This window comes from Melitaea cinxia, chromosome 9 (assembly GCF_905220565.1).
Source record: "Melitaea cinxia chromosome 9, ilMelCinx1.1, whole genome shotgun sequence".
NCBI lineage: Eukaryota > Metazoa > Arthropoda > Insecta > Lepidoptera > Nymphalidae > Melitaea > Melitaea cinxia.
The window spans coordinates 5,390,778-5,406,270 of record NC_059402.1 but is presented as its reverse complement, the minus strand read 5'-3'; the positions used below and the strand labels follow the sequence as shown (position 1 = coordinate 5,406,270).

The 15,493-nt window shown below is 30.3% G+C and overlaps 1 protein-coding gene across 1 annotated transcript in view; it reads right to left on the bottom strand.

The window, feature by feature from the left end:
- The window catches only part of LOC123656466 (glutathione hydrolase 1 proenzyme-like), a 35,936-nt gene extending 31,983 nt beyond the window's left edge, over positions 1 to 3,953 (bottom strand). The window contains exons 1-2 of the mRNA XM_045592145.1: positions 3,793 to 3,953; positions 1,601 to 1,816 (exon numbers count right to left, since the gene is read on the bottom strand). Coding sequence (XP_045448101.1) covers positions 1,601 to 1,816; positions 3,793 to 3,953 — 377 coding nt within the window. The remainder of the gene's footprint in view (positions 1 to 1,600; positions 1,817 to 3,792) is intronic.
- Between the last annotated feature and the right edge of the window lie 11,540 nt (positions 3,954 to 15,493).

The window sequence follows — 15,493 nt, the reverse complement described above, 5'->3', positions numbered from 1 at the left end:
AATATCTATGGATATAACGACTATATAATATAGCTGTAAAAAAATGTCAGGGTCGTAGTAAAATCTACTTCATTTCTATATAATTTTCTACTTATATAAAACGAATAATACTTTATTATAATATTTATGCTTTGTGCAGTAAGTTCCTACTTGATTTTAAATTTTACTTCGCTGCTGAAAATTCCAAATGGATCCAGATGGCCCATATCGATCTGTCTGAAATCCAGATAGCCCAGATAAAAACAGATAAAAATTGAATGAAAATTTTGGAATCCCAGTTTCAAACACACAATAGTATAGAATAACTTCCAGTACAAATCATCGGTTTTTATTTGGAATTTTCAGTAGGGTTTCCTCAATCACTCATTATAGGTCTTTTCTATTATCCTTGCATCCTGATGTTCTCTCAATTTACTCACAATTGTATTTTAATATTTGTAAACTTTCATATGCATGTATAAATTTAAAGAGAATCGCTTACTAAATTAACACAGGAGTCAAACGTACGGTTACAAAGTAGTTTATTGTAGTATATTGTCAATCGTAACATACAAAAAAACTTTCTATACAAATTTGTGTAACAACACTATAGTCTAAACTAGAGAATAATCCTTTGCCCAAGACCTAAGAAATATAAATAAATTAAAAAATATAAATGTACACTAATTTATACTATTATTTATTTTTATTTTTATCTTTTTAAATAACAAATAGCGACCTCTGTCCGTTCATATTTTTTACACGATCACCAACATAATATCATATACTAAATTTTTCTCCAAAACACGCTGCATCTTATGGTATAAGTATTGTTCTAATCGGTTCAGTAGTTTTCTTTAGTATTATTGAATAAAAACACCAGCTCTCCATTTATTATTATAGATAGATATGTTTTAAGTGAATTTTGCTTTCAACTCGGTGTTTTGTTCTAATTGTATCACAAGAATTTATCAAAAGTATTTGGTGATTATTAAATGTGTTAGTACTTTTAATTAGTTCCTTTGACTATTAAGCATTTTCTAATGCATTCTATTCTATTATATATTCTATTAGTATACTATCATATATTCTATTCTGTTATATATTCTATTAGTATACTATCATATATTCTATTCTGTTATATATTCTATTAGTATACTATCATATAAAATGCATACCATTAATGAATGTGTATTCATTAATTTGATAATAATGGTAATGTTTGAAGAAAAACTAAGTTTAACGGAAATTAAAATTCATTTCTATTATGTTGCTACATATATTTTGAAATACAATAATTGTATTTGCTCGCAAAACGAAAAAAACCGACTTCGATTACATCGAAAAGTAATACAACGTAAGTAGACGAAAAAAATTAACAAACGTACTAGTCATCACTACAATTTTTCGAGGGTTTTCCTCGATTTCTCTGCGATTCCATCATCAGATCCTGGTTCTCTTATAATGGTACTATACTGGGATATCTCCTTTCCAACAAAAAAAGAATTATCAAAATCGGTTTGAATTAATTTTAATTTTGAATGTGCTTTCACGCTTAACAAAACATGCAAAAACGAGTATATTTGGCAATTAAACATTATTATGCTGCGTTACATCATACCTGCCTATCTCCGAACACTGTGGAGCATCTGTGCAAACCGCTGCTCTCTTAAATATGTGGAGCCTCGACGGTGATGGTGGTAGATGATCAATGGGATCCAAAGGCGTTGGCAGTTTCTGTGCATTATAATCTGCTCTACCAATAAAGTAACCACATAACGCTGATACCACAATTATTATTCCTATTATTATTAGCTTAGTTCTCAGTCCATACGGCCTGAAACAAAAGAAAACATAAATAAATGGGTTTCATATATTAATAAGGATTTTTTTACACACACACACACACACACACACACACACACACACACACACACACATATATATATATATATATATATATTCTTAAGCTTAGACATATTCTTTTCTGTTATAGTCATTACAGTAATCTAGATATTGTTTGTCTGATCTTACAGAGATTGCTCAGGATTACCGGTCTGTAGTATTAAAAAATTGATTTAACGTTAGAAAGTAAGAGAAAAAAAGAATAAATTAATAATCTGTTTCACCTCCTGTTGATGAAATTTATCTCACACATAAGATATTAATAAATTATCACAAAATATCACAGATAAACTGCACTTTTCTAGATACTAAATATGGCAATGCTAATGCAACATTGGGCAACTATCTGAAAATTTATTCGCAATGAGTGAAGCAGGCTCTAAGTTTATTAAATATATAATATTTTATATATATATTATTAATATGTTTTACTTAGAAGCGCATATTGTGATGCAGAAATCATAAACCTCGAGATACCTAAAAAGTATCGGCTATCAGGTGACTTATATTTTACTTCCGATTGTTTATTTTTAATACACATGAATAATTGTAAGTTGAACTGATTAAATAATATAAATATTTTAGCGATACAGCTCCATCTATCGACGAGTAGTAATTAACAGAATACGTTTAAAACGTGTAGTAGCTTCGATTTCTAGAAAAGTCAATATGTAGTAAGTATTAGTTATAATTATGTTTTTCAATCGTGACTATGATATTATAGTTATTACGACCTTAACTTATTACCTGTTAATAATAGTTTGTTTAAAAGGACCGAGTTCATAGATTTCTATGATTATTTTGATATTTTTAACCGACTTTCAAAAAAGGAGGAGGTTCTCAATTCGACTGTATTTTTTTTTAAATGTATGTTACATCAGAACTTTACCGTGTGGACCGACTTCGACAATTTTTTTTTTAATCGAAAGGTGGTGTTTGTCAATTGGTCCCATTTAAATTTATTTGAGATCTAACAACTACTTTTCGAGCTATATCTAATAATGCGTTTTTACTTGACGCTTTTTTCGTCGACCTACGTTGTATTATACCGCATAACTTTTTACTGGGTGTACCGATTTTGATAATTCTTTTTTTGTTGGAAAGAAGATATCTCTAGTTTAGTACCATGATAAGGAAACTAGGATCTGATGATGGGATCCCAGAGAAATCGAGAGAACTTCTTGAAAATCCGCAATAACTTTTTACTGGGTGTACCGATTTTAATAATTTTTAATTTAATCGAAAGCTGATGTTTGTCATGTGATCAAATATAAATTTTATTGAGATCTGATAACTACTTTTTGAGTAATCTTTGATAACGCGTAGTTACTTGACTATTTTTTCGTCGATCTACGTTGTATTACTCGTCGATGTAATTGAAGTCGTTTTTTTTTCGTTTGCGAGCAAACACAATTATATTTGGTATACTTAATCCTATATATGTAAATAATGTATATTTTACGTTCAATCGCTTTATTTATTTGTATAAATCGTAAATGTTATTAATAAGTACCCAAAATAATTTTACATATACTAAATATAAATCCATTAACTGAAGAAATAAATTTAAAATATTGTTTATATTATTGTCATTTTAAGCCGCTTGGGCGATTCCTTTTAAATAGCAATTTTTGATTTTAGTATAGTTATGAAATTGCTATGTTGTTGTTGCAGTGAGTAAAAATTACATTCAAAGTTACAGTATTTAACTTTTTGTTAGAAGAATGGTACTGTTTCAAGATATATACTGATACTTCTCAATTACCAAACACAAATGTTAAGTTATACAAATTCTATAGGTACATAAAATATAAACTATAAATTTTGAAATATCTTTAACACTCATATAAATATTAGAGAATTTACTTGTAAAAATGATGACATTGAGTAAGCATCACAGCTACTCACTTTTCGGGGTAATCATCGTCATATCTGAAATTCCCTTGTAATATAGCGAATCTGTTAAGTGGTGATACCAGTCTGATGGTATCCGTAGGATATGATGTACCTTCAACATGTGTACTTATGAAATGTCGGCGATGCAGACCATTTTGTATCGAATGCTCCATGTTTTTGTTCTTATCACACCACCTGACAGTTCGACCGACCACAATAACAACATAACCTAAAACTACGATCTTGGTAGAACTTCCATTCAGTCCGTATTTTTACTTTTTTGTTTGAACGATAGTTAGTAAATAAATGTTTTAATAGAGATCTGTCCGTGTCAAATACGTAAGTGCAGGTCAAATGCAGTGAACTTGCTTGCGGATATGTTAAAAATCGATACGAAAAACAGCTGTTTACGCTGGTTCTTTATGGAGTGAGCGTTTACCTATATTCCAGATAGATGGCGCTTTATAAATTTAGTTACACTATTAAAAAAAAGTCTAAAATTATTCAAAATATTTTTGAAACGTGATTATTTTATAATATTTATTTTGTATATAAAATATTTTGCTGTGTAAAAATTAACAGGAGTAGTAGAATTAAACAACACTAATGGAATGTGTGTTAAAGTAGGTAATACGTATGTAATGTAATAACATCACTATCAATGATAATGTTTGCTAAGAAAAGAAAAAAAACGTCTTGCCATATATTTTGAAAAATAAACTAACGTTGGTAGTCATTAGAGATAACACAAAAGAATCATAAAAATCGGTACACCCAGTAAAAGTTATGAGGTAACAAACATAAAAAATACAATTGAGAATTGAGAACCAGGAACCTCTTTCTTTTTTTGCAGTCGGCTAAAAACTAAAATAAATCAATACTCTCGTACTAAGTTGCAATTATATATTTAAGCTATAAGTGATATTTAAGACGGTGACGTTTATGGTTCCTGCTTGACTCTTATGAGTGTTAGTGTGATTTTTTTAAATTTAGAAATCAAACTTATTAATCCTAAGATAAAGATGTTGTAGAAAGCGAACTTTATTTATTCATCTATAGAAATAGATAGAATTGGAGTGTCTGTTTGTAATATTAAAATAACCGCTTTTTAGTAAATCTATATGATGTAAACACGTATACCAAAATAATATTTTTTACAATTTTTGCCTGTCTATCTGTCTTTTTGTTCTGGTTAATCTCTGACACGACTAGACTGGTTTTGACGTCACTTTCACTGGCGGCTGATGGATAAGGAGTAACTTAGGCTACTTTTATTTTAGATTTTATTTTTATTTTATAACTGCGAACTGAACAATAACAATTTTTTTTAATTCCACGCGAAGGAAGTCGCGGGCACAGCTAGTGTTTTATAAAATTACTACTGATACTACTATAAGAAACTCTTTTATAAAATGGTCTATTTAATTTCAATACATATTTTCCTTAATATAAAGATTAAATGCTAAAAGTTTAAAATTCGAGTTTTTCCTTGCAATATTTTCTGTAAAAAAAAAAAAAAAATTATATGCCAAATCATTTCAAGGTGAATTAATATAAAGCAAGTTTTTTTGTAAAAAGCATGCATGTATAATTTTTGTACAATATAGTTTGATAAAAAATGTAATGTAGTTTTATTATATTATGTATTTATTATATGCAGCAAATTATATATTTACTGGTAAAATAAGTTCACATCTAACATGTACTAATATCTATTAGATTTTCAAATAAAAAAGAGGTTGTTTACTACATAGGTTCATAAATACATTCTTATCATTTTCTTTATAAAAGTCTAAATATAGATTCGTAGGTTGTATATATATTTTAGATAGACACATAAAAAATACACTCGAATTAAGAAATTCCTTTTTGAAATCGGTTAAAACATTGTCATGTAAAATTTTGCCAAGAAGAGACCATGACATGACTCGCACTCTTAAAAGTTATCATATCTCAAGTAGAGTTAAGCTTCTAACTCTACAAGCCTTAACTACTCAAAATCTACATCTTAGTCAAGATATGTGGCCTTTCGCTAACGTCGCATGAGCGTAAGGGAAAAATTTATTAACTTTTCATTACTTTTCTGTTACTTTATTAAAATTAAGATACAGACAGACAAAATTTTAAATAATTGTGTTTGCCCGCAAACGAAAAAAAAACCGACTTCAATGTACATCGACAAGTAATACAACGTATGTAGTATAAATATACGTTTAAATTAGAATTACCTATTCGTTAGATCTTGATCACATGACGAGAACTAATTTTCGATTAAAAAATAAATCTGGTGTGTGAAAAATAAATACGTTATTTACTAGTAGCATATAAACAATTATATATTATTGTCATTGTTCATCAAAGTGCAAAAAAGCAGACGGCTCAAGGTAAATAATTAAAAACGTCGAAGATTGTGGTCGAGCGATCTTGAGTTTAGAGATAATTTTATGTTATTTTATTCTTCATGAAATAATGATAAAGGTGGAAGATCATACGTTATTTGTTGAGACGTTGCTTCTTATTTTGGGGAATGTGGGTTCGATTCTAACCCCGAGTTTGGATGTACCTAATATATCCTTGTATGTAATGTATGTATGTAATGTATTCCTTATATGTACCTTTTTTACAAAAAATGTATGTACCTATATCAGCTAGTTGGTTCTTAAGGTGCTGACCTAACTTATTACTTATTGTTTACCTTAGGTAACAGCCGTTTAGGTAAAAATGTCTAGTCTACGTACATAATCATCATACTAATTAATTATTATTAAAACTTCATACTTCTTACAATTTATGACAAAAAAATATGATAGCATTGAATAATCGTTATACACTTGAAAAGTCCCTTGTCCCCGATACTTATGTTCTATTAATTTAAATTAATTTTGACGACGCGTTGGCGCAGCGGTCACAACACTGATTGACTGTTGCGCTTGCGGCCGCGGATTCGTTCCCGCTCATGACAAACATTTGTATCGACTGTATAGATGTTTGTTGTGGTCTGGTTTTACAAACGTTAACACATGACAAACATTTGTACTGGCCATACAGATATTTGCTGTGGTCTGGTCGTTTGTGCTTGTGTAAGTATTATGTGTATTTCCGGACCCCTGACACAGAAGTCCTACTGTGAAGCGTTTTTTTATTATTATTAATATTATAAATGCGAAATTTTGAAAGGATGGATGGACGTTTGTTACTCTTTCACGCAAAATCTACTGAACAGATTGTAATGAAACTTGGAATGTCTCTCTGTTTTAATTTAGAAATAGATCTATATATACATTCATTATTGCACTAAACAATGTTATAGTAGTCATTATATACGCACTTTGCAAGGTCGGACTTATCCCCAAAAGAGAGTTCTACCAGTCAACCTATGGTAGTGAGAGATGATTTGAACGCGGGCCAAAGTACCTTGTGCAGGAATAAAAGAACAGAGGAATAGAAGAAGAAAAATCGCAGATAAAACATATACCTACATAATAAAATACACACACTACTAGCATAGATACATACATATATAAACATACAACAATACATACATATGTACCTATATAAATAGATTAAATCTCTTTATTATGGATACCATTAAAAAAACTCACCAACGGATATGTAGTTTGTAATTTGGAATACATAAGTAATTCATAGAACCTAACTGCACCCTTAAATCTCAAAATGTACCTAGTTATTTAAACCTACCAAACCTACTTTTATCTACTTATTTAAAGGAACTGCAAAAAACGCCCAAAGTAATGAAAACGTAAACATTAAAATTATGTATTGTTTATAGAACGATAAGTAGAAAGTTTTATCTCATTTTTTAGTCTACAGACATGCTTGCATATGATAAGGAATCTTGAAATATTTTTTTAAGATTTATAAAATTACTTTATACGATAAAGCCTTTACGGAGCATACTGTCTTTGAAAATAAATCGAGTTACATAAAAAAAACTTTGGCACGAAAGGAAATTTTATACTTTTCTTAATTTAAATTATTCGATCTTAAAAATAGCGAAAGTTTGTTGTAAAACAAAACCTTCCAATTTACTCTCCGAACGATCCAGATTCGTATTACAAAAGACACCCACCATCCATTGTGATCTGAATCCGGTACGTTGATTAGAACGTGCCGGTTATTTCGTTTGACACTGTCGTTACGATTCGTTTTCTGTAACGAACTCTCATTTAACAGCATCTGTTCCACTCGATCACTCATCACTATCACTGTTAAGTCACATACACTACACACACCTCCTCTCTAGGAAGCAAGGCTCACAGCGAGTGAGCCGCAAGTTTAGAATCGTCATCGAATTGCTCAAGCGGCCTCATACGTCATATCAAAAGGTCTGTTCATAGTTTAAATTTTTATAAAAACATTTTTTTTTTTCGAATATGGTTTGCTTACATAATATTTTAAATGTAAAACGAATCACATAATGCGTTTCTAATTTCGTATTATGTAACATTATTTTTTTTTATTACGTTTGAAATATTTTTTTCTTATACACACATAGATGAAATAGTTATGTGCTAAGTAGTTCTTTTACTAAGTGTGGTCATGAAACACTGACGAAACAAATGAATTAATGGTTGATAATTATTAGTTTGTTAACCACTCTGGTGCAGTGGTGCTAGCAGTTTTTAAAACACCGACAGTTTCTTGGTTCAATTCCTGCTCTAGATTGATATTTGATTTGTACAAATATTTCTTTCCGATTTGAATGTCTGTCTTTGCGGGTCTCTCCACCGTGCCTCGGAGCACGTTAAGCCATCGGTCCCGGTTGTTATCATAAATACTTGATAGTGACTTTACTCATAGTAGAGAACATATCCGCCAACCCGCAGTGGAAGCAGCTACAAGCTAGCTTTAGCTACAGTCCTTCTCCTACATGGAAAAAAATCGTATTTACAAGTATTTACATATCGTGTTTACAAGATTTATTTCTAAGGTAAATTGTTTTAGCAAAGGAATGCATCTTACACAGAAAATGACATGTTTTTTACTGTAAATAAAGGCTAAAAGTCCATATCAAGCTATATATAGATTGATTATTTACGTTTTATGTGCTTAATTATATAAAAAATATAGGGTTAACACTTGGCAAAATGATGGGTTATTTATTACGATAAAATTGAGAAATGATACACTGATGTCTGTTTTATTTAAATTAATAAATATGAAAGAACATTATGTACGCTTCTTTACTTTTGTTTGCTATTTAATTAAAATCAGGATAAAGATTTAACTGACAGATTGTAAATGTCAACGAATTTATTACGTTCAAGGTAAATAGGTTTTTGATTATTTAGATTCGTTGGTTTTGGTTTTTTTTATATTTAAATAAAAATATTTAGAAAATTTATTTAAATTTATTTGTAGTCCTTTTTATTTTTATTATATCTGGGTAAAGCTTAAGAATTTAGCTTGTTCTGTGATATTGTTACGTTTTGTATACGAGTATTATCTAAGAATTTTTGCCCCATGTTCCTTTATCGTTGAGCAGCATATATTTTTAAAATATTGTAAAATAAAAAATATTTAAAATGAATTAAGCTATTACAGTAGCTTGACATCTGACATTTTTTTGAAAAACATTAAGTATTGACCTTTTACAGTCACTGTACAGTTTTGGATCTGAAAGTACGATAATTACGTATCTTTATCGTACGTAAAGATTTATTGAACACATATTAAAATAAGAACATAATATATAAATAAATAAATATACTTATTATCAGAGAAATTCTAAGTAATCGCATTACTAAAATACCTTTTCAATAACCTTACTCGTTTAATAAAGATAACGGCATATTATGATGGTTGGTAGTTTTTTTTTTATAAACTAGGTCGGCAAACAAGCGTACAACTCACCTGATGGTAAATGATTACCGTAGTCTATAGTCGCCTGCAACACTACAAGCATGGCAAGCGTGTTGCAGACTCTACCCCTAATCCCCCCAGGAGCTCTGGTCACCTTACTCACCACAGGAACATAACACTGCCTCAAAGCAGTATTTACTGTGATCTTCTTAAAGTCGAGGTACTTCCCCGGTTGGGCTGCTCCAAATTTTGGGCAGAATATTTCCTGCTGTGCCCTACCTCAGTTTATTTTTAATTAATTGTATAATTTTATAATCTATTGTGATATATTCTAATTTCTATAACAATTATTTGTACACTTCCTAACCGCTTTTCTATGCGCTGTCCTATACCCAAAGGTTGTCTGGAAGAAATCGCTCTTTTAGCGATAAGACCGCCTTTGTACATCTTCCTCTAATTATACTACTTTTGTTTGTATTTTTTAATGGTGTACAATGAAGAATATTATTATTATTATTATTATTATTAATTTCATATACTCATGAGGTTGCTTGAGTTATTACATTGCTTGACTTTTAAATAAGTTTACTTAACGCTGTAAAACTATTTGAAACGTATTGTAAAAAACCAGTTACAAGTATAATATCACTACATATTATGAAACAAAGTCGCTTCCCGCTGTCTGTATGCGTAGATTTTTTAAACTACGCAACTGATTTTGATGCGATTTTCTCCAGTAAATAGAGTGATTCCAGAGGAAGGTTTATATGTATAACACATGCATAATATAGTAGAGGAACACTGATAGTTTTAGAGGTTTCTAATGTGGTGTCATAAGTAAACAAAATTTTTTACGCATGTGGTATATTTATTTAGTTTTATATTTATTTTGTATTGAGTATCAGCATTGCACCCATGCAAAGCTGGAGCGGGTCGTTTAGCTCAAAGCATAGTATAGCGTGGTGGCTGGAGTTCGTAACTGACTGCTATAGTAAAACAAAGTACTGGACAGAAATTTAAGGATGCCTCAGTCGAATATTAACCTCACTGGATATCACTTCCTATGTATCAGTATAATAATTTACCTTAGCAGCTTTGGCTTGATTAGTACTCAAATATAGTTACATACTAAAATATGAATAGTCTTTATAATACTTGCATACTGTATTCGACTTTCATAAACGACGAACAATAGGAACTCTTGTTGAATTTATATTTCATAAAGCGTAAAGCCGGTTTAATTACATTTATGACGCATCATAGCGTTATCGTAAAAAAATAATTCGAGTGTGTCGCTAACAAGCCGTAGTATTATAAAAATACTAGCTACGCCTTACAGTTTCATTTGATTTTACATATTATCTAAATTTTGCGTCCAAATTAAATGCTTTAAAAGATAATGTTTAACTTAACAAAATTGTCTTTTTTATAAAGTATTTTTCATTCGTAATGATTCATGGCTAATCTGGTGTAACAACCGCTCTGGTCTAGTGGTAGCCTAAAACACCGACGGTTTGCGGGTTCGAATCCCGCTCGGGATTTGTAATATTCCTTCCGGTTTGGATGTCTGTCCTTGTGGGTCTCCCCACCATGCTTCGGAGAGCACGTTAAGCTGTTGGTCCCACTCGTCGGTCAGTCGCTATTCTGTCGCGGATTTTTTTATAACTTTTAATGCCGATCAATCCATTCAATCATACATAATTTTTGGGTAGCTTTAAACCAGCGCACGCAACGGAAACTCTCAAAAAATATTTTTTCGTTCCTCGCTAAATGGACTATTCCACACAAAAAGAAATTTTTCAATTCGGACCAGTAGCTCCCGAGATTAGCGCATTTAAACAAACAAACAAACAAACTTTTCCGCATAATATTAGTATTTATCTATATAATATTAGTATTTATCTATATAATGAATGTTTGTCTGTATTTCCTTTACAGAATCGTAAACTATACATTTGAACATGTCATGATCTTCAGCAGTATTGTTCATGAGCCTACAAAGGTTTCTGAGTTGGAAAAAAAAGCGTAACATTGTGCGCAGGGTAGAGCTGGTAGATAATAAACGAAAAAGTTTGAAGAAATGGATAGATATGAATGACTGTTTCTCCTTCAAATGAAAATTGAATTGTTTAATGATGAGACGTGGCACGTAGATAGCTAGCATTGACTGATTAAATAAAGTATTTTTATCTCAAAAGTTGGAAAAGATAGGGGGGATAAATTCACGAGACTGCAGAATATAGCTAGTAATAAAACGATCTATTGATTTCACAAACGTGTATAATATTATTGACAATTAAAAGTATTATATAAATTAGTAATTATTTATAGTTAACGAGACCATATACATATACATTGGTTGAAATCCCCATACTACTTTAAAGAATATCTGCTTCTTGCTAAATTGATGTAAAGAATTTTCCTCATAAAATGAAATTATTGCGTAGGGGATTTTTTAATTTTTAAAATATATAAGTAAATTAAAAATATTGTTCTTATGTATCATTTTGTTTTCGGCCTATTGTATAATATATACAGTATTTAAATAATAATAAACAAATTATAATCTAAATGGACACAAATGTGATGAATCGATTCAATAAGTGTAACTGCTGTTTGTTCAAGTAAATAAGGTAAAAAAAACGCACATTTATTATTACCTAATATGAAACAATGAGTGTTGCAATATTGAATCTATAATTTGAATTGCCAAAATCTGTATATAGAAGTTGATTATATTCAGGTTGTAAGACATTATAACAACTTTTATGTTTAATCACTAGAGTGATAGATAATAAAATAGAGAATTCTATTTTTATCATATTTTCAGAGAGACAAACTGAGAATAAGATGACAATTAATTATATAAGTTAAACCTACAATCAGTAAAAAAAAATTTTGTATCACATAAACCTCCTCACGAGGTTGCGCCGAAAGTTGTTATATTTTCCCTCTTAAACCTGAATTTAATCTCTATACAGGCCCACAGTTTATACGAAACTTAAGATAGCAAACAATGTTTGCTCTGTTCTAGAATGTTTGCCAAAAAACTACGCACAATAATTATTTCATGAATCGCATACAGTGCTAGGTCGCCGTATCTTATCGTTAGAATATTAATTTTGTGCTCATATTAATATAACAATTTTAGTAACTTAATAATTTTTCTTGTTGGTCATTTTGATTATTATTATTGTATTTTGACATTGTTGTAGGTATATTGTAATTTCTACATATGAATTTCTTAACCAAATTATTGATATTTATTTCTTTTAATATTATACACTGAGAGTAATGTATTGTTATTGACATTGTAAATTTTAATTATTGTATTTTGATAAGATTGTATATTTCTAATTCTACATTTGTCATTTTTTTCTTCATTTGTTATAACTGTGTTTTTAAAGTTTTATATTTTGATTGATTTACTTGTGTCTGGAGCAAAGCTCTGTAAACTTGTATGTATGAAATAAATAAATAAATAAATTATAAAAAACGGTACAGTAAGAGGAACCATAGTTTTGTCATGCACAATATGAATGCAATTGTTACGTTCCATATTATCAACTAAAATATAAATTATCAATTATTATTTTTTCGAAAATCAACCAAGGCTACTCACGCAAACGCAGGTGGTGCCTTCCGGCCTGCTGGACCGACCAACGATCTAAGATAAGATTGCCGGTGGTGGCTGGATGAGGATTGCGGAAAACTGAGATTTGAAGTGAGCTTGGAGAGGCCTATGTCCAGTTGCGGACTGCGATAGGCTGAAGTGGAATCAACGCTACTGATTATAATAAGATACAAAATAATATATTAAATTTGCTATTTATCCACAAGAACCCATTTAAAACAAGATTTATTCAATAATTATTCAGTATCATCTCCCTTCTCAAAAAAAGGAGGCGTTACGTAGCTTTTAATTGAAAACTGCTAAATCGTTTGTTGATGACACAAAATATTTAAATTATGATGATTATTTTTCTGAGGTAGGGCACAGTAGGAAATTTCTTGTTCAAAATATGGAGCAGACCGACTGGGTAGTACTTCGACCTTACAGAAAATTACAGCTAAATAATACTGCTTTAAAGCAGTGTTGTGTTCCTGTTGGTGAGTAAGGTAACCAGAGGTCCTGGGGGAAATTGGGGATAGGTTCGGCAACACACTTGCGATGCTTCTGGTATTGCAGACGTCTAACGGCCGAACCCAATATTCAATCTAAAGATAGAGATAGGTAGTTATCATTGACTGCTAATAACTAACTATCTATCCTTTGTAGTTGTCTCAATAATTCGCATAGGGGACTACTATCTCCAGTTAGCTGTAGATAGACCGGCTACCTGAGCTCTCCCTTACATTCCAGTATACGCAGCGTCACAGACGGCCTCAGTTATGTTACACAGATGTTTTGTAGTATTTAAATTTGTCATACAAATTTTATTCATATTAAAGTAATCTTGTTTTATAAAAATATGGACAAATTAATTTTTACACAGACTTTTTAATTTATAATAAATGATATTATTTTAATATGGAATGCATGGTAAATCTAGTAACGGAACGTTTTAACACGACACGAAAAGACGCTACGAGGCCATTACGCTTTATTGAATCGTCGTTTCGTTTGAATTTGTATAGTTATACAAATCATTGCAAATTATACAATCATTCACCAAATTGTTTGTTTTATTCACAAGATGAGTAAAGTAAGTATTATTTCAGAAGAAACTTATTATTTTTATTCAATTAATTGTTGCAAAAGAGCAATATCACTTGAACTGCTACTTGATCTTGAGTCTGCCATTATTTTTCACTCGAAATTAATTTTATTTTAAACAAAGAACATACTTTTGCAATTAATAAATCTTAGTTATCCCCCGAAAACTATAGATCGGATATTGTTGTTACTAAAGATAACCAACGTTACTAACAGATAGAACTCTATTATTATTGGGACGCTTAAACTGTAATTTTCATACGAACTGTTATCTCTGGTAAGCTATCCTCCCTCTCGTCGATAAATAGCTTTGAAGGATAAGATTGCCTATCGTCGACAAGTTTATTGGGTCAGTAAAATGAATGATAGATAGATATTTCTGTCTCTAGTAGGACATAACCAGAGATAGACTGAATATTGGGTTCGGCCGTAAGCGTACGCGTGTTGACCGACCTAGTTATATAAAAAAAAAAATTATTGATAAACCTGGACAATATATATTGTAACAGATTTCAAATCGAGTGTATAATTTGCGGTTACACTTGTCCATATTTATCTTTAACTAGCTGACCCGGCGAACTTCGTATCGCATAACACAAACTTTATCGTATGGTATTAAAGTTCAAATTGACTTTTAAGTATTATCACAAATCTTTTGTATGGGAGTATAGAAGTGTTGTTTTTAGACTTTTTCAGGAAATTTAAAATTTATTTTTTTTTAGAATTTTTCTCTCCGTAAGAACCATCCTCGTACTTCAAGGAATATTTTAAAAAAGGAATTAGCGAAATCGGTCCAACCGTTCTCGAGTTTTGCGCTTAGCAACACATTCAGCGACTCATGTTTATATTATAGATTATGTAAATGTAAGCGTTATTATGCTGAGTTTTTATATTATTAAATACTTTATTTCCATATATAATAATAATAAAATTAAAACGTAAAAGTAAAACTATCATCTAGAAACTGTACCTACTATTTCAAATAATTTAATATTTAAGATTTCGAGACACTTCATAAGAAATCTTGCATCATCAATGATAAGGAACCATATTTCTTTATTTACTTTACAAAAGATTAATTAATAGATTTAATTTGTTAAACTAATGTGCAAATTGAAATTAGCATAATCATTGTATACTCTGCGTTAAGCACACTGTCCTTTGTTCAACAGG